This window comes from Mustelus asterias, chromosome 8, assembly GCF_964213995.1.
Source record: "Mustelus asterias chromosome 8, sMusAst1.hap1.1, whole genome shotgun sequence".
NCBI classification, from domain to species: domain Eukaryota; kingdom Metazoa; phylum Chordata; class Chondrichthyes; order Carcharhiniformes; family Triakidae; genus Mustelus; species Mustelus asterias.
Window position 1 is genome coordinate 24587360 of NC_135808.1, and position 22944 is coordinate 24610303.

At 47.5% G+C, this 22944-nt stretch overlaps 2 protein-coding genes across 3 annotated transcripts in view; one reads left to right on the plus strand and one right to left on the minus strand.

Moving 5' to 3' along the window:
- The window catches only part of LOC144496932 (class I histocompatibility antigen, F10 alpha chain-like), a 126365-nt gene extending 125125 nt beyond the window's left edge, over window positions 1-1240 (minus strand). For both annotated transcript variants that reach the window (XR_013498474.1, XM_078217553.1), the window contains exon 1: window positions 1098-1240. Coding sequence is in view for 1 of the 2 variants with exons in the window: in XM_078217553.1 (XP_078073679.1) it covers window positions 1098-1161 (64 nt within the window). In the remaining variant the exon portion in view is untranslated. The remainder of the gene's footprint in view (window positions 1-1097) is intronic.
- Window positions 1241-4409: 3169 nt separating this feature from the next.
- LOC144496938 (class I histocompatibility antigen, F10 alpha chain-like) lies at window positions 4410-17208 on the plus strand. Its single transcript, XM_078217560.1, has 8 exons — window positions 4410-4527; window positions 7393-7653; window positions 7795-8067; window positions 8151-8414; window positions 12031-12135; window positions 12569-12601; window positions 12797-12844; window positions 15742-17208. The coding sequence occupies exons 1-7, from the start codon at window positions 4464-4466 to the stop codon at window positions 12841-12843; spliced, it is 1047 nt and encodes a 348-aa protein (XP_078073686.1). The 5' UTR covers window positions 4410-4463; the 3' UTR covers window position 12844; window positions 15742-17208.
- Window positions 17209-22944: the final 5736 nt, after the last annotated feature.

A 22944-nucleotide genomic window follows, 5' to 3' on the forward strand; every position in this document is an offset into this window, starting at 1 on the left:
CTGGACCCGATGAGGTCTCAGGTATTCAGTCAAACTTCGGCAGCAAAACCTCTATTTGATTGTTACCGAAAATCCTCCCCCAGCTGAGGAATCAGTATCTCTCCATGTTCAACACTCCTTGGAAAAAACACTAAGGGAGATGAGGACTCAGACTCTACTCTGGGTGGGGCTTGAATGTCCTTCCCTCAGAGTGACTCAGGAATATAACTGCAGACTGAGCAGTCCGAGTCCGGAATGATACATCTGTGACTTAGCCTGTGGCCTTTCCTGTGAAAATAAGGAGTGTGATGCCTCTGTAGTTGTCGCAGGCTCCTCGATTAGTCTTCTCTGCAGCATATTTTCTGTAAACAGTGTGATGGAACTCAGTCTATTTTCCAGCAGAGGGAGCTGCTCATAAAGGTGTGGGAATTGATGGCTCTTTTCCTGCTGGGATTCCATTCTTGCCAAGAGCCTTTCCGTTCACTAAGCAGCCTAACCAGCCTTCTCAAGCTCAAGTGGTGAAATCAAGTGAACACTATTCCTTGAGCTGTCAACAAAAGTGAGGTTAGCACTGCTGCCTCACAGCGCCAGGGACCCAGTTTCAATTCTGGCCTTGGGTGACTGTCCCTGTGGAGTTTGCACATTCTCTCCGTGGGTGTGGTTAAGATATTCTGTCAGAGGGTTGGTGGAGACTCAATGGGTTCCTTCTGCACTGTCGGGATTCTCTGATTCTTCCTCTAACTCATTCACCACAGGAAACTGTGGGAGAATATCTAGGGGGTGGACTGGGAGATGGACTGGGAGCAACTTTGGTGAGGGCAGAGACATGAACCTTCTTGATCCTTCCTGCACAGCTCACAGGTTGCTATTGTCACAGGAAGTTTAGATTTCTTGATGCACGTGGTGTATTCCTCCAAACCCTCCCTCTCTCGGTCTCTCTCTTAACTCTCCAGCCTCATGTCCCTGCCCTTATTTCCCTCACAATCTACAATTTTGCTCCTTCTACAGACCCAGTACCCAGTCAGATATTGTTCCTCTCACACCCCATCACTCACTGACCCAGGGTTAATGCTCCAGTACCCAGCCTGGCATTGCCCCTCTCACACCACATCGCTCACCTGCAGACACCTCTCCACACAGAAGGACCAACTCTATCAGTCCAATCATTGTTGCTTCCCTCATGTTGGGAGAAACATTTGGAGGAAACTCTTTTTCAAAGAAAGGCCATTTTCCCAACTCACTCCTTCTGTCTTTTCCTGTTTGCACTGAGCCTCAATCCTATTTTGGAGCCAATCAGAATAAAGAGATTCAGTGAGTCATCAGTCTCCGGCAGAAAACAATTTCTCAAACAAGCTGCCTCAATTACATTGTCCAATCAGGTAAATACAGCTGATGACATCATGAGTTGCCGGGTAGAATCAGCTAAAAGAAATTTGATACAGTGACAGAGGGAAGGACATCAAGTCCCGGTAGCATCCGAGTAAATCTCTTCTGCACTCTTTCTAGTTTAATAATATCCTTTCTATAATAGGGTGACCAGAACTGTACACAGTATTCCAAGTGTGGTCTTACCAATGTCTTGTAGAACTTTAGCAAGTCCAAAGATGTGCGGGTTAGGTTGATTGGCCATGCTAAAATTGCCCCTTAGTGTCCTGAGATGTGTAGGTTAGAGGGATTAGTGGGTAAATATGTAGGGATATGGGGGCAGGGCCTGGGTGGGATTGTGGTCAGTGCAGAATCGATGGGCCGAATGGCCTCCTTCTGCACTGTAGGATTTCTTTGATTTCTATGACATCACAACTCCTGTATTCAATATTCTGACCGATGAAACCAAGCATGCCGAATGTCTTTTCACCACTAGGTCCACCTGTGACTTCACTTTCAAGGAGCTATGAACATGTACCCCCAGATCTCTTTGTTCTGTAACTCTCCCCAACGCCCTACCATTAACTGACTAAGTCCTGCCCTGGTTCGATCGACCAAAATGCATCACTGGCATTTATCTAAATTAAACTCCATCTGCCAATCATCAGCCCACTGGCCCAATTGATCAAGATCCCGCTGCAATCCTAGATAACCTTCTTCACTGTCCACTATGCCACCAATCTTGGTGTCATCTGCAAACTTATTAACCATGCCTACTAAATTCTCATCCAAATCATTGATATAAATGACAAATAACAGTGGACCCAACACCGATCCCTGAGGCACATCACTGGTCACAGGCGTCCAGTTTGAAAAACAACCCTCTACAACTACCCTCTGTCTTCTGTCATCAAGCCAATTTTGTATCCATTTGGCTCCCTCACCCTGGATGCCGTGAGATTTAACCTTATGCAATAACCTACTGTGTGGTACCTTGTCAATGGCCTGAAGGATGGACATGTATCAATTTAAAGGCCTTCTGGCAGGCTGGGCTCAGCAGAGTGATGTCTGTATGGGCCAGTGTGAATGCGCAGAAGGCCATATTGTGTTGGCAGGAGACAAAGTGTAACCCCACACTGACCCCCGTTACACCCCATCTGCCACCTTGCAGCCCATCCGGTTAACTTGTCCTAATCTCTTTGCAGCTGTCTATGTTCTCCATACAGTTTGCATTATTCCTCATATGTAAATCCCTCAGACCCGGGATCAACCGAGTGAACATGTTCTGGACTGCCTTCAACACCAGTACATCTTTCCTTATATAAGGGGACCAAAAATATTCACAGTATTCCAGATGTGGTGTAACTAGTCTTTAGCAAGACTTCCCTATTTTATACTCCATTCCCTTTGAAATAAAGGCAAACATTCCATTTATCTTCCCTCATATCTGCTGAATTGGCGTGCTGGCTTTCTGTGATTTATGTATGAAGGCTCCGACATTCTTCTGTGCTGCTCCTTTCTCCCTTCAAATTAAATTCAGCTCCTTTATTCTTCGTACCAAATGAATAACTTTACATTTTCTGACAGGATATTTCACCCGCCAAATTTTTGCCCACTCACTGAACCTGATCCAGACTCGAAATGTTGGCTCACACTGAAGCAGGATTAGGAGAATTCATCAAGATCCCTATTAGTCATCACCCGAATATAATCAGCAGCATGGATGAGATTCTCCAAAAAAAAAGTGTCGAATTCACAATTTTTTCAGTGGGACTTTGGAAATGAATCTCCCACACTCTGCATCACGGAGTACACGAGTGCGAATCTCGCTAAAAATCAGTGGGCAGGGACTATTCTCGCTGGAGAGGCCGGCAGCAGAGTGTTGAGCAGGCCACTGTGCATGCACGATCTCTCAGTGCCGAGATTGGCACATGCGCAGTAGCCCCGCACTGCGAACCTCCCGATCGCTGGCCAACTCATTCGCTGGCCAACTCATTTGGCTTTTGCTACCAAATAAACCTGTTGGACTTTAACCTGGTGTTGTTAAACTTCTTACTGTGTTTACCCCAGTCCAACGCCGGCATCTCCACATCACAACTCATTCGCTGGCCAGCCCCACGACCCTGACATCGCTGCCCCTCCAACTCCCCCATGGACCGATCACTGGCACCCCGGACGTGTCTGGGCCAACATTGCCCATCCTCCCCACCCCTCCAGTCCACCTCAATCTCCCGCCAGCAGTCCCAATCTCCCCCACAGTCCTGAACCCCCACCCCACAGCCCTGACCTCTCCCACACCCTACCCCCTGACAGACGGACCTTCCCCCTCTTGTGGCCAGCCCCGATCGCTGTCCTCCCTCCCTCTGTCACTCAGCCCAAGTGCAGAGTGGCAGCGGGACACCCCACCCCCCCAATCCATCAATCAACATCCCCCCCCCCCCCCAGACACCCTGCCCCCATCAGGCCATGCTACATTAGGCCCCACCCCTTGACATTGCCCAATGCCCCCCCCCCCCATTGGGCAGTGCCAAGTTGCCCCAACTGGGCATTGGCACCTTGCCCCTTGGGCAGTGCTGGGGGGCCAGGCTGGCACTGACAAGCTGGCAATGCACAGGAGGGGGAACCCTTTCTACCCCCGCCCCCTTCACTCCATTGGGGTCAGGCCGCCAGCAAGTGGGGATCTGTTGTGAACCCGACTGGGGTGAAACACTCCTGGCGGGACGCGGGGTGGAGACGCTGGCGGGCCCGGAGAATTCCGTCCCAGGCCCGCTAATTAGATTGAAATCATGGTTTAAATAAATGATACAGCTCCGCGCCGGAAATCCGGCGTGCAGCGGGAAGCTCGCTGCACAGCCCCCGCTATAGTCTCCCTGCACCCTGCGCTGCTAAAGTAGCACAATGCGCTGGGAGAATCGCAACACATTTCTTTACCACAATTAAACACAAAGTTTGTTTCCCAATCAGCTTTGTGTCTATTCTGCCGGAGACTAATGACTCACACAATGTTTTTATTCTGATTGGTCCAATCAGTTTGCAGTAAGTTACCGGAACAGGAACACCTTTTCCTGGAAATACAGGACACAGCTAACGGGCTGAGAACTCCAAATGTTTCCCCCAACATGAGGGAAGCAGCAATGATTGGACTGATAGAGCTGGTCCTTCTGTGTGGAGAGGTGTCTGCAGGTGAGTGATGGGGTGTGAGAGGGGCAATGCCAGGCTGGGTACTGGAGCATTAACCGTGGGTCAGTGAGTGATGGGGTGTGAGAGGGGCAATGCCAGGCTTGGTACTGGGGCATTAACCCTGGGTCAGTGAGTGATGGGGTGTGAGAGGGGCAATGCCAGGCTGGGTACTGGGGCATTAACCCTGGGTCAGTGAGTGATGGGGTGTGAGAGGGGCAATGCCAGACTGGGTACTGGGGGATTATCCCTGGGTCAGTGAGTGATGGGGTGTGAGAGGGGCAATGCCAGGCTGGGTACTGGGTTTCTTAAAGGAGGGAAACTGGGATGTGAGGAAAATGAGAGCAGGGACGTGGGATTGGAGATCGAGGAGCGAGACAGAGAAAGGGAGAGGTTGAAGCATTACAGGAACAGGAGGGGAATAATCTAAACTCCATTTTCTGCATCCCCACAAAAATCCATCTCAATTTTGAAAGCTGCAATTGATCCACAACAGCTGCAGCTTCTTGCGGGAAAGAGGATTTCAGATTTCCACAACCATTTTGGTGAGGAGGTTCCTGGCTGAAGACAGCAGGCAGCAACCAGGAAAGAGAGAGTGAGTGTAGATGAATAGCAGAGACTGGTTAAAGGCTTCAGTAAGAAGTCTCACAACACCACGTTAAAGTCCAACAGGTTTATTTGGTAGCAAATACCATAAGCTTTCGGAGCGCTGCTCCTTCATCAGATGGAGTGGAAATCTGCTCTCAAACAGTGCAAACAGACAGAATCAAGTTGCAGAATACTGATTAGAATGCGAATACTACAGCCAGCCAGGTCTTAAATGTACAGACAATGTGGGTGGACGGAACATTAAACACAGGTTAAAGAGATGTGTATTGTCTCCAAACAGAACAGCTCGTGAAATTTTGCAAGTCCAGGAGGCAAGCTGTGGGGGTTACTGATAATGTGACATAAATCCAACATCCCGGTTTAGGCCGTCCTCATGTGTGCGGAACTTGGCTATCAGTTTCTGCTCAGCGACTCTGCGCTGTCGTGTGTTGTGAAGGCCGCCTTGGAGAATGCTTACCTGAAGATCCAAGGCTGAATGCCCATGACTGCTGAAGTGCTCCCCCACAGGAAGAGAACAGTCTTGCCTGGTGATTGTCGAGCGGTGTTCATTCATCCGTTGTCGTAGCGTCTGCATGGTTTCCCCAATGTACCATGCCTCGGGACACCCTTTCCTGCAGCGTATCAGGTAGACAACGTTGGCCGAGTTGCAAGAGTAGGTGCCGTGTATCTGGTAGATGGTGTTCTCACGTGAGATGATGGCATCCGTGTCGATGATCCGGCACGTCTTGCAGAGGTTGCTGTGGCAGGGTTGTGTGGTGTCGTGGCCATTGTTCTCCTGAAGGCTGGGTAGTTTGCTGCGGACAATGGTCTGTTTGAGGTTGCGTGGTTGTTTGAAGGCAAGAAGTGGGGGTGTGGGGATGGCCTTGGCGAGATGTTCGTCTTCATCAATGACATGTTGAAGGCTCCGGAGGCTCCACTCCATCTGACGAAGGGGCAGCGCTCCGAAAGCTTATGGTATTTGCTACCAGATAAACCTGTTGGACTTTAACCTGGTGTTGTGAGACTTCTTACTGTGTTCACCCCAGTCCAACGCCGGCATCTCCACATAAAGGCTTCAGCAACAGTGCACGATTAGAGAGAGAGAGAGCAGCAGAAGTATAGTGTCATAGAATCCCTGCAGTGCAAAAGAAGGCTATTTAGCCCATCGAATCTGCACTGAGAACAATCCCACCTGGGCCCTATTCCCGTAACCCCATGTATTCATCCTACTAATCATCTTGACACTAAGGGGCAATTTAGCATGGCCCATCAACCGAACCCGCACATCTTTTGAATGTGGGAAGAAACCGGAGAACCTGGAGGAAACCTACGGGGAGAACGTACAAATTCCACGCAGACAGTCACCCGAGGCCGGAATTGAACCCGGGTCCCTGGTGCTATGAGGCAGCAGTGCTAACCACTCTGCCACCGTGCTACCCATATAATCAGACCCAGTAAAAGACTCCCAGCAGCAATGCATGAATAGCGAGAGAGTGTGTGTAAAGGAATAGCACAGGCCTAGTTAGGGACTCCAGCGCAATGCACAATTGGAGAGTGATGGGGAGGGAGGAGAAATCAGACCTGGCTGGAGACTCCAGCATTTCTACAATTCCTTAGCTGATGTCCTGAGGAAGATTCTGGATGACTGGAGTCTTTTCAGCCTAAGTGACTTCAACAATGTGTTGGGACAGACAGTGATCATGGCCATTGTGCCTCGGTCATCACGGTGTGAGCAAGATCATCGATAATTATATTTGACCGAATGCATGGGACTTCTATGCTGAGGACTCTCAGGGGAACTGTATTGTGGAAGCACATCACTGCACCAATACCTCTGGTGGGTCTGTTGTGCGAGTCAGACAGTTATATCCAGCTTCTAAGCACCTTCTGGAGCTTTGCCATCTGAATGAACTCTCCATCACCAACACTTACCCCCAGGGCAAACATTGCCTCAAAGTATCGTGGCATCGCTCAAGGTGTAACCCTGGCACCAACTAGACCTGCGTAATCAAGAGGAGACACAATCTGCCCAGCTTTCTCCACACCCACACCAAGCACAGAGCAGATTGTGATAGTGCCCACTGTCCTGTCCGTCGCAGTGTGAAACTGCATCCCTGAATAATTCACAGTCCCAAACACCATGGCCTGTCGCGTGTTAATGGGTTCGTACCCTGATGTCCCTCTCTGTGTGGGTGTTGATGGTTAGGGGTTCAAATCCTGATATCTGTGTGTCAGCGTTTTTAGGGTGCATATCCTGAATTTCTCTCCCTCTCTGTTTTTCAGGCTCTCACTCTCTGCGGTATTTCCTCTCGGGAATGACCCCGGTCCCCGGTTTCCCAGAGTTTGTAGCTGTCGGTTATGTGGACGATGTCCAGTTTGTTGTGTACGACAGTGATCGGAGGGAACTAATCCCCCGGGAGCAGTGGATGGTGGAGAGCGAGGGGCTTGAGTCCTGGGAGCGGAAGAAGATGCTTGTACAGGAGCAGGAACGGTATTCCAAAGCCGATATTCCGCTCTTCATGTCTCGGGCCAACCAGTCAGGAGGTGAGTGCTCACTCTCCCACAACTCTGGGATCAAGTTGGTCAATGTGGCTCCTCCCAGTGTAGTTGGCATTGATTGGCTGTGTGTGTGGTGCTCCCAAGTGACACTGTCTCTGATTGGTTGTTTGTGTTTCTGATCCACAGGGATCCATGTCTACCAGACGATGACTGGCTGTGACCTGAGGGATGATGGGACCACGAGTGGATTCAACCAGTTTGGGTGGGACGGAAAAGATTTTATCAGCTTTGACAAGGATCACATGGTGTGGGTGACCCCGATCACATGGGGAGAGATCATCAAAAACAATTTGGACAGGGACATAGCCAACAGCAAGGGATGGAAAAGTTACCTAGAGGGAGAGTGTATCGAGTGGCTGAAGAAATATCTGGAGTATGGACAGAGAGAACTGAGAGTTGGTGAGTTGGTAAGTGAGAGATGAGATGCCCGGGACTCTCTATCTCAAGGTTCCTGTACTGACTCCTCTTTCTTTCTCTCTCAGTTGCCCCCGTCGTGTCCTTTACCCGCCTGGGTGATTCTAACCAGCTGTCCTGTGCCGTCACCGGGTTTTACCCTCAAGCCATCGAGGTGAATCTGTGGAGAGACGGAGTGGTGATTGATGAGACTCTGTCCAGTGGGATCTTACCCAATCACGACAGCACCTACCAGATCCGGAAATGGGTAGAGTTTGATCCAGAGGACCAGGCCGAGTATTCCTGTCGGGTGGAACACAGCGGGATGAAGGAGACACTGGTGGTGATTTACGGTAAGACTGTTTCTCACTGTTAGAGAGGACACAGCCTCAGGCCAGGATCACAAGAGGGAGGGTCAGTGCTGAGCCTGAGACCCAGGATACAGAGAATGGGAAATAAATATTAATCTTCAATACTTTATTTATCATGGCGCTACCTTTAGAGGACAGTAATTGTGTGTCCAGGGATTTAATGTGAAATGTGCCCCTATTATTTGGCTACTAATTCAAACTCTTTGCAAACATTTCAGTTTAGTCGGACAAAGGACAGAAGCCGAGTCTATTCCACTTAATAATCTATTTAACACTTTAAGTACCAAACTCAAACTTACAACAGTTGCAACATTTTAACTCTTTTTGTGGACATTAATTCTTTAACTGAACATTAATTCTCATTCCTTAACTGCAAACAGATATTCTAATCCTTTAACTGGAAATAGATATGTCCTGGTTTAGAGTAAAATGTCTGTTCCCGATGTAGAACTTTCCTCAGCGTCTTTCTCTGAAGATGTTCTGCAGGGTACACTTCTTGCGATGGTTGATCTCTGGAGTTATTGCTGGAAACAAAGGGCTGACGTGTGCCTTTACCCCCAAAACTGTTCTCACTTTCCAGAAAATTCTGTAACACCCAGCCAATGGTGTAACTGGGAACTGATCATGTTGCTCGACCAAGCCAATGAATTACTTGTAACCGATTCCACAATGCTCACTCAAGCCTGCATGCAGGACACATAGCTTATCCTCTGTCGGTGCCATCAGGTCTAACTCAAAGTAAACAACTTCCCATATTTGGTCAGTACAGGAACTAGAACAAGGAACAGGCCCTTCGGCCCTCCAAGCCTGCACTGACCATGCTGCCCAACTTAACTAAAACCCCCTACCCTTCCGGGGACCATATCCCTCTATTCCCAAAGAACAGTGTCAGGTCACAGTTCACCGGGCAGACCACATCAAGAACAGCTTTACGACCTGCATCTGTTTTTAAATATAAGTTGACCAAAAATCTCAGCATGCTTAACCCTCTGCCAGAATCACACTTAGCGCCATTATTGTTGTTAAAGAACAACTGCAATAATGATTTTATCTGTCTGCACCCCATTGTATCCTGGGATATTACAGGTGAAAGGGCACAGAGTATCCTGGGATATTACGGTGCAACAGATTCCAGTGTATCCTGGGAAATTATAGTACGTCACACTGCAGTGTATCCTGGGAAATTACAGGAGGGGTAGGGCCCAGAGTATCCTGGGACATTACAGTGCAACACAATCCAGTCGATCCTGGTGTATTACAGTGCGCCAGGATCCAGTGACTCGTGAGATATTTCAGGAGGGATGGGGCTTGGTGTATCCTGGAATATTACAGCATGACAGGGCCCAGTGCATCCTGGGAAATAACAGGAAGCACAGGAACCATTGTATCGATGGATATTACAGTAAGACAGGGCTGTGTATCATGAGCTATTATAGTTGGTCAGGGTGCAGTATATCTGGGATATTACAGCCTGACAGGACATGGAGTATCCTGGGATGTTACAGTATGACAGGATGCAGTGTATCCTGGGATATTACTGGATGACGGGACTCAATGTCTGTTGGAATTTTAGAGAAGGGACAGGGCCTGGTGTGCTTGGGATTTCAGAGGAGGGATAGGACCTGGTGTATTGGGATATTGCAGGATGGCAGGGCCCAGTGTCTGCTGTGATATTACAACCTGAGAGGACCCAGTGTGCCCTGGGATGTTATATTAGGACAAGGCCCAGTGTATCCTGGGATATTACAGTAGGATAGGACCCAGTGCATCCTGGGAGTTTACTTCAGTCAGCTTCAGATCAGAGTTCAGAAAAATAACTCCTTCTATTGGAGAGAATTCATGAAAATCTAGAAATCAAAAAATATAACAATGAATAGTCAGCATGGATATTGAAATGGAAAATCTTGTTTTTCTCCACTGAGTGGATTTTTTGAGGATGTAACAGAGGGAGGAGACAATGTAATAGATATAATTTAATATGATTTTTCAAATGTAATCGATAACATAGCTCATGATAGATTAATGAATCGGGTCAAAGAATGTGGATTTAGACGATAAGTGACAGAATGGATTGCTCGTTGACTTTGAGACAGAAAGCAGAGAGTGTGAGTAAAGGGAGTTATTCAGAGTGATGGAAGGTGTTCCACAAGGATCAGTGCTGGGATTACTGCTCTTCATGCTTTACACTCACTGATTTGGACATTGGAATCAAAATAAAATTGACCAATTTGCAGATGACACCAAATTGGGGGAATTATTTAATACTAAGGAGAACTTCAAGAAATTAATAGGACGTTAATAAACTTGTCGAATGAGCAAATAATTGGTGAATGGAGTTCAGCACAGATGAATAAGACGTAGTTTTCTGTTAAGTGACCTCCCGATACATCCTTATTACGAGGAAGGTGCAGGTCTGGATGAGGTTGAGGAGCAAAGGTGTACAAATACACCAATTAGACACAGGTTAGACAAGGCCATAAACAAACCAAACGAAAAACCAGGTTTCATTTCTTGATGGATAGGATTGTCAAATATGGACGTTATTTGTAAACCTGTATGAAACCTACATTATAGCACATTTAGAGTACCATGTGCAGTTCCAGTCACCATCTCATACAAAGGATATAGAGTCAGGGGAGAGAGTGTGGAGAAGATTTACAGAGATGATTCCAGAAATGAGTGGGTGGAAATCTCAGGAAAGGATTGACCGGCTGGGTCTCTGCTCTCGGGAAAACAGAAGGCTGAGGGTTGATCTAATCGAGGTCTTTAAATTTATGAAAGATGTTTTATAGATCAGACACATGGAGAATGTTTCCTCTTGTGGAAAGATCATAACAAGGTCATCAATACAAGACAGTCACCAAAAAATCCAATGGGCAATTCAGGAGAAACCTCTTTACCCAGAGTGGTGAGAATGTGAGCTCACTACCACAGGGAGTGGCTGAACTGAACAGTATAGTTTAAGGGGAAGATAGACAAGCAAATGAGGGAGAAGGGAATAGAGTTAAAATGGTTGTTTTAGATGAGGAAAGATGGGAGGAGGCTCAAGTGGAACATAAATACCAGCATCAACTGGATGGGCTGAATGGCTGGTTTCTGTGTTGTATATCCTGTGTTTCCTGATTCTCTCTCTCTCTAATTCATTCTGTCTCATTTTTCTTTCCCGTTTTATGGGCGGCACAGTAGCACAGGGGTTAGCACTGCTGCCTCACAGCACCAGGGACACAGGTTCGATTCCCGGCTTGGTCACTGTCTGGATGGAGTTTGCATGTTCTCCCCGTGTCTGCGTGGGTTTCCTCCGGGTGCTCTGCTTTCCTCCCACAGTTCAAAGATCCACTGGTTAGGTGGATTGGCCGTGCTAAATTGCCCCTTAGTGTCAGGGGGTTTGCAGGTTAAATACATGTTACAGGGATAGGGCATAGATGGGATTGTTGTCAGTGCAGACCTGATGGGCCGAATGGCCTCCGTCTGCACTGTCGGGATTCTATGATTCACTCTCACATTCTCTGCCTCTCTCATTCTCTTTTTCCCCCTCTCTGCTTCTCACTTTTCCCTCTCCCTGATTCACTCAGTCTCTCTGATTCTCTCTCTCTAACAGAACCAAAGTCTCGCTCCCAGGTTGCTGTTACTGTCGGGATTGTGGTCGGGGTCCTCGTGCTCATCGCTCTCATCATTGTGGCTGTCGTCACCTACAACAAGAAAGGTAGGAATTGGAGGGAAAAGAGCAGCTCCTCACTGGGGGGAGGGATTGTGGGAGAGTATTCCAGGGTGGGGGTGGCTCAGGCTGTGGGTCTCAGGTTGGTGTGGGGGGGGGCACAGAGTGGGTGGAAGAGCTGCAGGGTTGGGATAGGAAGGGTAAGGGGCTCATGATAAAGAGGGAGTGTCTGAGAATTGTGGGAAGAGTCTCAGATTGGATGAGGAGCTCAGGGTATCAGTGAGGGGCTGAGGTCAGTGTGGGAGTGAGGGTCTAAGGTCAGAGAGAGGGTCACTGGCAAGGGCAAAGTGAGGGTCTTAGGTTGTGGTGGGAGTGAAGGTTCAGAATTGTGTTGTCGGGGCTCAGTGCGAGCGAGAGTTCCAGCCTCTGTCTCTGATTTTCTCTCAGTCTCGTCACTCAATGAACATTCCATGTTTTACAGGGAGAGGGAAGAGTGACTACAATCCTGCAAAGAGTAAGCTGATCATCAAACATCATCTGTATCTCTGTGTAATGTGTGAATCATTGTTCATTCTGTGTCAAATATACTCAACCAAATGGTGTGTGTATGTATGTGTGTGTGTCTCTTTCTCTATGTATCTATATCTTGTGCACAGTCTCTGTCTCTCTGATAATGAACAGTTTTTAATGTCTCTCCCTCCTTTAACAGCTTCTGATGGTGGGGATTCCTCATCCAGCTCCTCCACGCGTTCCTGAGGTATGAACTGTGTTGATAAATATTGGGAGCTGATCCTTCTAACTTGGATATTCCCGCTGGATTTAGCTGTACAATCTGGTGGGTGGGATGTGAGCTCAGTGTCTGTCTCTCGCTGTATAGTCACTAAAGAGCAGCCCATCCAATCCAACACTGAGCTTTGAGACTGGCCTTCTGGAGACGGCTGCTCCTGTACAGTCTGAGGGTGGAGACATTGTGGGTGTTGAGGTATAGAGACATCCGGAAACGTCTCACCCTGGACAGCCTCCTCTCAGCTGCTCAATTTCTTTCAGGAAGTCGTAATTCCCTGAGATTTCCCTGAAGTTGGTCACTGGGCTGTGCCACTCCCACAGGATTTAACATCAGTCTTGTTTTGTCTGTGTGGAGTTTGCACATTCTCCCCGTGTCTGCGTGGGTTTCCTCTGGGTGCTCCGGTTTCCTCCCACACTCCAAAGATGTACAGGTTATGTTGATTGGCTGTGCTAAATTACCCCTTACTGTGAGGGGGATTAACAGGATAAATACATGGGGTTACAGGAATACGCCCTGGGTGGGATTGTTGTCGGTTCAGGCTCGATGGGCTGAATGGCCTCCTGTGCTGTAGGGATTCTGTGACACATGATGGGTCTGTTCTTTCACTGGATGTTTGGGGTTCGGAGTGGATCTTAGGGGTTTAGCTGGCATTTGGGGCTCTGATGGGTTTAGCTGGCGTTTCGGGCTCTGATGGGTTTAGCTGGCGTTTGGGGCTCTGATGGGTTTAGCTGGCGTTTGGGGCTCTGAGGGGTTTAGCTCGTGGTGCGTGGTTGGAATGTTGAATGATAGAAAATGTATGTTTGAGAGCGAGGCCATTCAGCCCATCATGTCCCTGCCTGTTAATGAAGAGCTCTCCAGCCTCATCTCACCTTCCTGTACTCGGCCTGCAGCTCTGTAGATCACAGCTCTTCAACTCGACATCCAAGAATTGACTCAATGTGGTGTGAGTTTCTGCCTCTACCATCCTTTTAGACAGTGAGTCCCGGGTCCCTCCCACCCTCTGGGTGAAAAACTCTTTCCTCATTTCCACTCTGATCTTTCTACCAATTACTTTAAATCTGTGCCCTCTGGTTTTTGACCCTCTGTGAGGGTAAATGTGTCATCTCTATTTACCATGGCTCCTCATAATTATATCCACCCCAATTAAATCTCCCCTCGGCCTCCTCTATTCTACAGAATCCTATTCCAGCCTATCCGCTCTTTCCTCACAGTGAACATTCTCCAGTCCTGTCCACATTAAACACTCTCCTCTGCATTCTTTCCAGTACATAGAAACCAGAAGCAGGAGTAGGCCATTTGGCCCTTCAAACCTGCTCTACACTGAGGGAGAATTTAGCATAGCCAATGCACCTAACCAGCACGTCTCTCAGACTGTGGGAGGAAACCGGAACATCTGGAGGAAACCCACGCAGACACGGGGAGAACGTGCAGATTCTGCACAGACAGTGACCTAAGTTGGAAATCGAACCCGGGCCCCTGGCGCTGTGAGACAGCAGTTCCAATCATCAAATTCAATATGCTGATCCACCCTTCCTCCCATATCCCTTGATCTCTTTAGCCCCAAGAGCTACATCTAATTTCTTCTTGAAATCAGACGTTTTTGCTTCAACTACATTGTGTGGTAGTGAATTCCACATATTCACCACCCTCTGGGTGAAGAAATTTCCCCACACCTTAGTTCTAAATGTTTTACCCCTTATACACAAACTATGGCCCCTCGTCCTGGACTCCCCCTCCATTGGGAACATCTTTTCTGAATCTACCCGCTCTAATCCTGTTAGAATTTTATAATTTCTATGAGATCCCCTCTCACTCTTCTAAACTCCAGTGAATATAATCCTAACTGACTTTGTCCTGCCATCCCAGGAACCAGCCTGGTATACCTTCATTGTACTCCCTCCATAGCAAGGACATCCTTCCTCAGATAAGGATACCAAAACTGCACACAATACTCCAGGGGTGGCTTCACTAATGCCCTATACAATTGCAGTAAAACATCCCTATTATTATGTTCAAATCCTCTCGCTCTGAAGGCCAGCAGACCATTTGCCTTCTTTATTGCTTGCTGTACTTTACTTTCAGCGACTGATGCATGAGGACATCAAGGTCTCGCTGAGTATCCACCTCTCTCCATTGACACCCATTCAAATAATAATCTGTCTTCCTATTATTGCTACCAAAGTGGATAACCTCATATTCATCGACATTATATAATATTTTTTGTGTAATGTGCTGACCAGACTGTTTGCAGTGCTTCAGCTGTCGTCTATCTGGTATTGTTTACAGTTTTCGCAAAACCACTCTGCTCTGTGCCTTGGCTAATAAAGGAAAGCATGTTATATACCACCTTTACCTCATTTATTAACCTGTCCTGACACCTTTCCCAGTCTGTGGACATACACTCCTGGGTGCCTCTCTTCCTCCACATTATTCATTATCCTCCCACTTATTGGGGATTCCCTTTGCCTTGTTAATCCTCCCAAAACCCATCACATTCTCCACCCTCTCAAACAGACTATTTTATTTATTTTTTTATCATTTAGGGCACAGACTATTTTATTGGTCTCCAAAATGCTCTACTTTCCTTATCCTTTTCTCTTCAGGGACTGATAGGACATCCTTGGAGGTGCCTTGATTTTTCTTTCCAGTATTTTGTCGTGCCCCCTCTTTTCTTTCCTAATCTTCCTCTCTCTGTATCTCTTCCAGGTTTCTGCATTATTAGGCGTGAGGGGTCAGATGGATTTTGCTGCTGGTAGATGTGGGAGTTGGATGGATCTGATGGGTTTTGTTGGGGGGGCGACGGGGCGGTTTCCAGCTCTGCTGGCTTTGCCTCACTCTATAGTGATGTATTTCTTTCTCGTCTCCAGTGCATTCCAGGGTTTGTAATCCAGGAACACCAGTTCCCAAACATAGTAGCAGGAGTGGATGAGAGAATCAGGGAAGATGTGATTTCATCAAGGTGACAGCGACTGACTGATTCAAGCTCCACATATGTGATTCTGTTTAAATGGAACTGTGGTGATGGTTTGGAAGTAATTGCTATATCTGGAGCTGCACTTTAAGCTATTCTGATCTGATCTGTTTATCCTGCACAGACGTGAGAGGGCGATCTTGCAAAAAATATTCTCAGTCCAGAAAGAGTATGAAAACGAGAGAGTTTCTGATCCGTCTTTTTGGTGAATCCAATTCTGCAATCTTATGCACTGAGAGCAGAAAAGAACCCCTAATCTGTTTCTTGCCTGTAGGGGGAGTGGGCAGGGCTTAAATCACCAGAATGCTGCCTGACAACAGCAGAGGACACCATTGTGCATGTGCAGGTCCCTCTGCTCTGAGCAACAGAGAAACCTGTCACTCAACCTCTGCTGCTTTCACCAGGCCTCCATGGCCTAAACACGGACCTCCCCAGCTGCCACGGCGGTCTGTGGCCTCATGCGACCCCTGATGGTCGGACCAATTGCCCCCGTGACACCCCACCTGCCCGGACAGATCAAACCTCGTGATCCCACCGCTCGGGCCGATTTCCCCTCCCAATCGCAATGCAGTAGGCCCCACTGCTTCCCCTCACCAAAGGCAAATACTGAGTGGCAGTCGCCTTCCCCCCCCCCCCCGCCGCCAAATTGCAAATGCAGAGTGTGCGGCACATCCCCTCCCATCACCACTGATATTCCCACCACGGTTTGCTCCCCCAACAAATCAGGCTCCACACCCTTCACACTGCCAGAGTACCAGGCTTGGCACTGTCCACAAGGCACTCCCCCCCCCCCCCCCCCCCCGCCTCCCCACCCGCCAACTTCTCGGGATGGCTTCAACAGCCTCTGGATCCACTAGTGAGGCTATCGGGTTTTGCCCCGTTGTGATTCTCGCTGGAGTGAACCTCTCCCGTGAGGCCACAGAGACGAGAGCCCAGATGATTGCGCCGCGGGCTCGCTCATTTTGTTCAAAACAGGTTTTAAATGTAGTCAAGTATTTTATTCAGCCTCGCGCCGCAATGTGTGAGAAATCGGGAGCGAATCTCATCTGTATTGAACTCATGAATTCCAATATCTTCTGCCCTTTCCTGATTTTTTTCTTTTAATGTCTGCTTGTCATTGGTGAGTGTGTTTATGTCACATCCCCCATTCCCAAGCACTCTGTCTGGGGAAATAACAAACATTATTGAAATATCAGAGCTTTTGTATCAAACTGTCATCTGCAACTCCAAATGTCAAATCGCGGTAAATTTCCAATTCTTGTCACTGTTGGAAATATTGTTACACTTTGCAGTATTGGACACAATTGTTACCTGTGTGTGTGCGTGTGTTATTAAAACAACAGAAAAGGTTTATTCTGCTCGGAGCTGAATGGGTTAATTCTAAATTAGAACACGTTCGGTGAAGGAATTCACTGTCACCGCGATTTCAGAAAGTGACTGGATTACAATGTTCTCAGAGTAATGGCGGTTTCAGCAGAACAAAGATATTTCTTCAAGTCTTGTGGATTCACCATTTCAAACTGGATATTTCCGAATAAAAACCTTGGAGCAAAATGGATTAGAAGATAAAGTCCCAATTGTTCCCCAGGGTTGTTTTTAAATGGAGATTTTAAAAACAAGAATAATCCATGAACAATCACCTTCAATTAATTCCTGAATTTGAAATTACACTATTAAAGCTTAAAAAAAAACGACCCCACTCTGACAGATGTGAATTTGTATCTGGATTAGAGATCCCACATGTTTCACCCGTTTCAACAGAGTTTCATTGTAGCGGCAACAAGCTCCCAGTTTCAAAACCTTTAAACTGTTCTCCGCCTTTAGACTCACCATTTTGAGGAAAACACAGAGTTGGAGCTGGTCTGAAGGAACAGCAACACAGAGCATTCACACAGCCTTTTCTCATTCACTAACAGGAAGTTTACACACACACATCTGTCCACACAATTCTTTCTCACATCACTTCAAGTTTCACATTTGGAGGAAAATGTAACTGGATTGATTAGTCAGTTTGCGGACGACACAAAGGTTGGTGGATTTGCGGACAGCGATGAGGACCATCAGAGGATGCAGCAAGATATAGATCAGTTGGAGACTTGGGTGGAGAGATGGCAGGTGAAGTTTAATCCAGACAAATGTGAGGCAATGCATTTTGGAAGGTCTAATACAGATAGGAAATATACAGTAAATGGCAGAACCCTTCAGAGTATTGATAGCAAAGGGATCTGGGTGTACAGGTACACAGGTCACTGAAAGTGGCAATGCAGGTGGAGAAGGTAGTCAAGGCGGCATATGGCATGCTTACCTTAATTGGCTCTTGGAATATCGTGTTCCATTCTGGTCGCCACACTACCAGAAGGATGTGGAGACTTTGGAGAGAGTACAGAAAATATTTACCAGGATGTTGCCTGGTATGGAGGGCATTAGCTATGAGGAGAGGTTGGAGAAACTTGGTTTGTTCTCACTGGAGCGACGGAGGTTGAGGGGAGGCCTGATAGAAGTCGACAAGATTATGAGGGGCATGGACAGAGTGGATAGTCAGAAGTTTTTTCCCAGGGTGGAAGAGTCAATTACTAGGAGGCACAGGTTTAAGGTGCGAGGGGCAAGGTTTAAAGGAGATGTACGAGGCAGATTTTTTTTTAAAACAAAGAGTAGTGGGTGCCTGGAATTCGTGGCCAGGGGAGGGAGTGGAAGCGGGTATGGCAGTGACTTTTAAGGGGCGTCTTGACAAGTACATGAATAGGATGGGAATAGAGGGATATGATTCCCGGAAGGGTCGGGGGTTTTAGTTAAGTCAGGCAGCATGGTTGGTGCAGGCTTGGAGGGCCGAAGGGCCTGTTCCTGTGCTGTAATTTTCTTGGCATATATTCCTATTCTCATGAAAGAGCATCTTATCCAAACTGACAGTTGGCCAAGGCCGGAATTGAACCCGCGTCCCTGGTACTGTGAGGCAGCAGCACTAACCACTGCCACTGTGTCACCCACTTGGACACAGGTTGCTTCACATCCTTTAGATCTGTGCACAGAACGGAGACATATTCATAAAGTAAAAGGAACGGTTGTTTGTTTGCAAATCAGGATATCTCTGAACATAAACAACCCGGTTGTTCACACAGTATTTTAAACTTTACTGTGAGTTTCTTTAATTGCTTTTTTCTAACCTGCTTCTGATATTCCACCAACCAGACATCAACAGCCCATTTCTGAAAAGCAGCGAGATCCATTTCTTCATCCTGATTCAATAATCTAATCTTTGGCCTCACATCTCCGTGATCTCTCACTATTTGTTCCTTCCTGTCGACTTTCTCCCAAACATTCCAATCTCCCGACTCTGATCCAAGCATCAAATCTCCAAATACTGTTTCTTTGTGCACCATTTGACCTTTCAATTTAACTCTGCTCGATCAACTGTCCACTTTCCCAAATCACTTCCTTCCTGAACAAACGCAGTAACTTCTCAAACAAGGCTCGGCAAGCTGAGACCTATTTTTATCGTGATTGCTTCAATGGTACAAGGTTTAATATAAGTACAGGACACAGCTCACACACTGAGAGGGACAGTATCAGTACAGGACACAGCTCACAGACTGAGAGGGACAGTATCAGTACAGGACACAGCTCACACACTGAGAGGGACAGTATCAGTACAGGACACAGCTCACAGACTGAGAGGGACAGTATCAGTACAGGACACAGCTCACACACTGAGAGGGACAGTATCAGTACAGGACACAGCTCACAGACTGAGAGGGACAGTATCAGTATCAGTACAGCACAGCGCTCACACACTGAGAGGGACGCTATCAGTGCAGAACTGTGACCGGGATGCAGAATGATCTGGACAGGTTGAGTGAGTGGACAAATTGATGGCAGATGCAGTATAATTTGCATAAATGTGAGGTTATTCACTTTGGAAGCAAAAAAAAGGCAGATTACTATCTGAATGGTGTAAATTAGGAGAAGGGAGTGTGCAGTAGGATTTGGGTGTCCTTGTGCATCAGTCACTGAAGGTAGGCACGCAGGTGCAGCAGGCGGTAAAGAAGGCAAATGGCATGTTCGCCTTCACTGCGAGAGGTTTTGAGTGCAGGGGCAAGGATGTGTTGTTGCAATTAAACAGGGCCTTGGTGAGGCCACACCTAGGGTATTGTGTGCAGTTTTGGTCTTTGTTTACTTGCAACAATGATGTGGAGATGCCGACGTTGGACTGGGGTAAACACAGTCAGAATTTTAACAACACCAGGTGAAGGTCCAACAGGTTAATTTAATGGCAAATGCCATCAGCTTTTAGGTGTCTGTTGCGATCCTCCTCCAGACGCTGAAAGATGCCTTCATAAGAGCAGGATATGGCGCTCGACTCATTGATCGACAGTTCCGACGCACCACAGCGAAAAACCGCACCGACCTCCTCAGAAGACAAACACGGGACTCGGTGGACAGAATACCCTTCGTCGTCCAGTAGTTCCCGGAGCGGAGAAGCTACGGCCTCTCCTCCGGAGCCTTCAACATGTCATTGATGAAGATGAACATCTCGCCAAGGCCATCCCCACACCCCCACTTCTTGCCTTCAAACAACCACGCAACCTCAAACAGATCATTGTCCGCAGCAAACTACCCAGCCTTCAGGAGAACAGTGACCATGACACCACACAACCCTGCCACAGCAACCTCTGCAAGACATGCCGGATCATCGACACGGATGCCATCATCTCACGTGAGAACACCATCCACCAGGTACACGGTACATACTCTTGCAACTTGGCCAACATTGTCTACCTGATACGCTGCAGGAAAGGATGTCCTGAGGCATGGTACATTGGGGAAACCATGCAGGTGCTACGACAACGGATGGATGAACACCGCTCGACAATCACCAGGCAAGACTGTTCTCTTCCTGTGGGGGAGCACTTCAGCGGTCACGGGCATTCAGCCTCTGATGTTCGGGTAAGCATTCTCCAAGGCGGCCTTCACGACACACGACAGCGCAGAGTCGCTGAGCAGAAACTGAGAGCCAAGTTCCGCACACATGAGGACGGCCTAAACCAGGATGTTGGGTTATGTCACACTATCAGTAACCCCCACAGCTTGCCTCCTGGACTTGCAGAATCTCACTGGTTGTCCTGTCTGGAGACAATACACATCTCTTTAACCTGTGCTTAATGCTCCCTCCACTCACATTGTCTGTATCTTTAAGACCTGGTTGGCTGTAGAGATTCGCATTCTAATCAGTATTCTGTAACTTGATTTTGTGTCTCTGTATGCCCTGTTTGAGAGCAGATTTCCACTCTGACGAAGGAGCAGCGCTCCGAAAGCTAATGGCATTTGCTACCAAATAAACATGTTGGACTTTAACCTGGTGTCGTTAAAACTCTTATTGTGTTTACCCCAGTCCAACGCCGGCATCTCCACATTATTGTTGCAAGTAAACAGGGCCTTGGTGAGGCCACACCTCGAATATTGTGTGCAGTTTTGGTCTCCTTTTCTGAGGAAGGATGTTCTTGCTCTCGAGGGAGTGCAGCAAAAGTTTACCAGGCTGATTCCGGGGATGGCGGGACTGATGTATGAGAAGAGATTGACTAGGTTAGGATTGTTTTCGCTGGAGTTCAGACGAATGAGGGGGGATCTCATAGAGACTTATAAAATTCTAACAGGACTAGAAAGGGTAAGTGCAGGGAGGATATTCCCAATGGTGGGGGAGTCCCAAACCAGGGATCACAGCCTGAGGATTCAGGGTGGACCATTTAGGATTGAGGTGAGGAGACATTTCTTCACCCAAAGTGTGGTGAGCCTGTGGAATTCATTACCACAGGAAGTAGCTGATGCTAAAACATTGAATGTATTCAAGACGCAACTGGATAAAGCACTTGGGGCGAATGGGATCAAAGGTTATGGAGAAAAAGCAGGATTAGGCTATTGGATTGGATGATCAGCATGATTGTAATGAATGGCGGAGCAGACTCGAAAGGTCAAATGGCCTCCTCCTGCTCCTATCTTCTATGTTTCTGTGTTTCTATGGACCAATTCTTCCTGTTTCAGCTTTGCAGGTCCAAAATGCAGACAGGTTACACTCAGATGAGGATTCTCTGGCAGCAGGTTGTGAACCAGACACAACTTGAGGCAAGGCAGAGAGAGAATCAGGTTGCGTTGCCTTCATTTTCCAACTTTTTGCCCAAAGAGACTCATGGAATGCCTACAGAGCAGAAGAGGCCATTCAGCCCATTGAACCTGCACCAACAACAATCCCATCCAGGCCCTATTCCTGTAACCTCACATATATACCCTGTTAAACCCCCTGACATTAAGGGGCAATTTAGCATCACTAATCCACCTAACCAGCACATCTTTGGACTGTGGGAGGAAACCAGAGAACCCAGAGGAAACCCATGCAGACACAATCAGTCACCCAAAGGTGGAATTGAATCTGGCTCCCTGGCACGGTGAGGCAGCAGTGCTGACCACTGTGCCATCATGGCACCCCAATTCAATTCAAACCAGCAGTTTCAAAACTTAAAGTTTCTCCCTGCCATGTGATTTCCAGAACACCACGAGACTTTGCTTTTCAGTTTTATTACCCAGCAATTAAAGTGAATCCAGTTCAAAACTAGCAAACAACTCTTCCTCAAGTACCATACAGGTCAGGTGAAGGCAGGCTGGCTCCCTGTCCAAGGGGTATTTATGGCCCTCTTTTGAGAAAAAAACTCCAAGTCAGTATCAACTATCCGGACAATGCAATATGTTTCCATGTTTTATGAAAGATATGCGTTTCCCAACACATTGAATTGTCCCAGTGTCATTCAGAAGTCCCTTATCTCCAATAATATTCCAGCAAATCTCCTCTGCACCCTCTCTAATACGTTGATATTCCTCCTAAAACACTATGACCAGAAGTGGGGTCAATTCTCCAGCTGGGATCTAATCAATATTTTATCAATGTTCAGCGTGATCTCCTTGCTTTTGTACTCTGTGCCTCTATTTATAAAGCAATGGGGTCCAGATGCTTCTTTCACAGTCTCATCACACCTTCCTGCCAGCCTCATACTCACTCAGGTCTCTCTGTTCCTGCAATCCCTTTATAACTGTACCAATCAGTTTACATTACCTC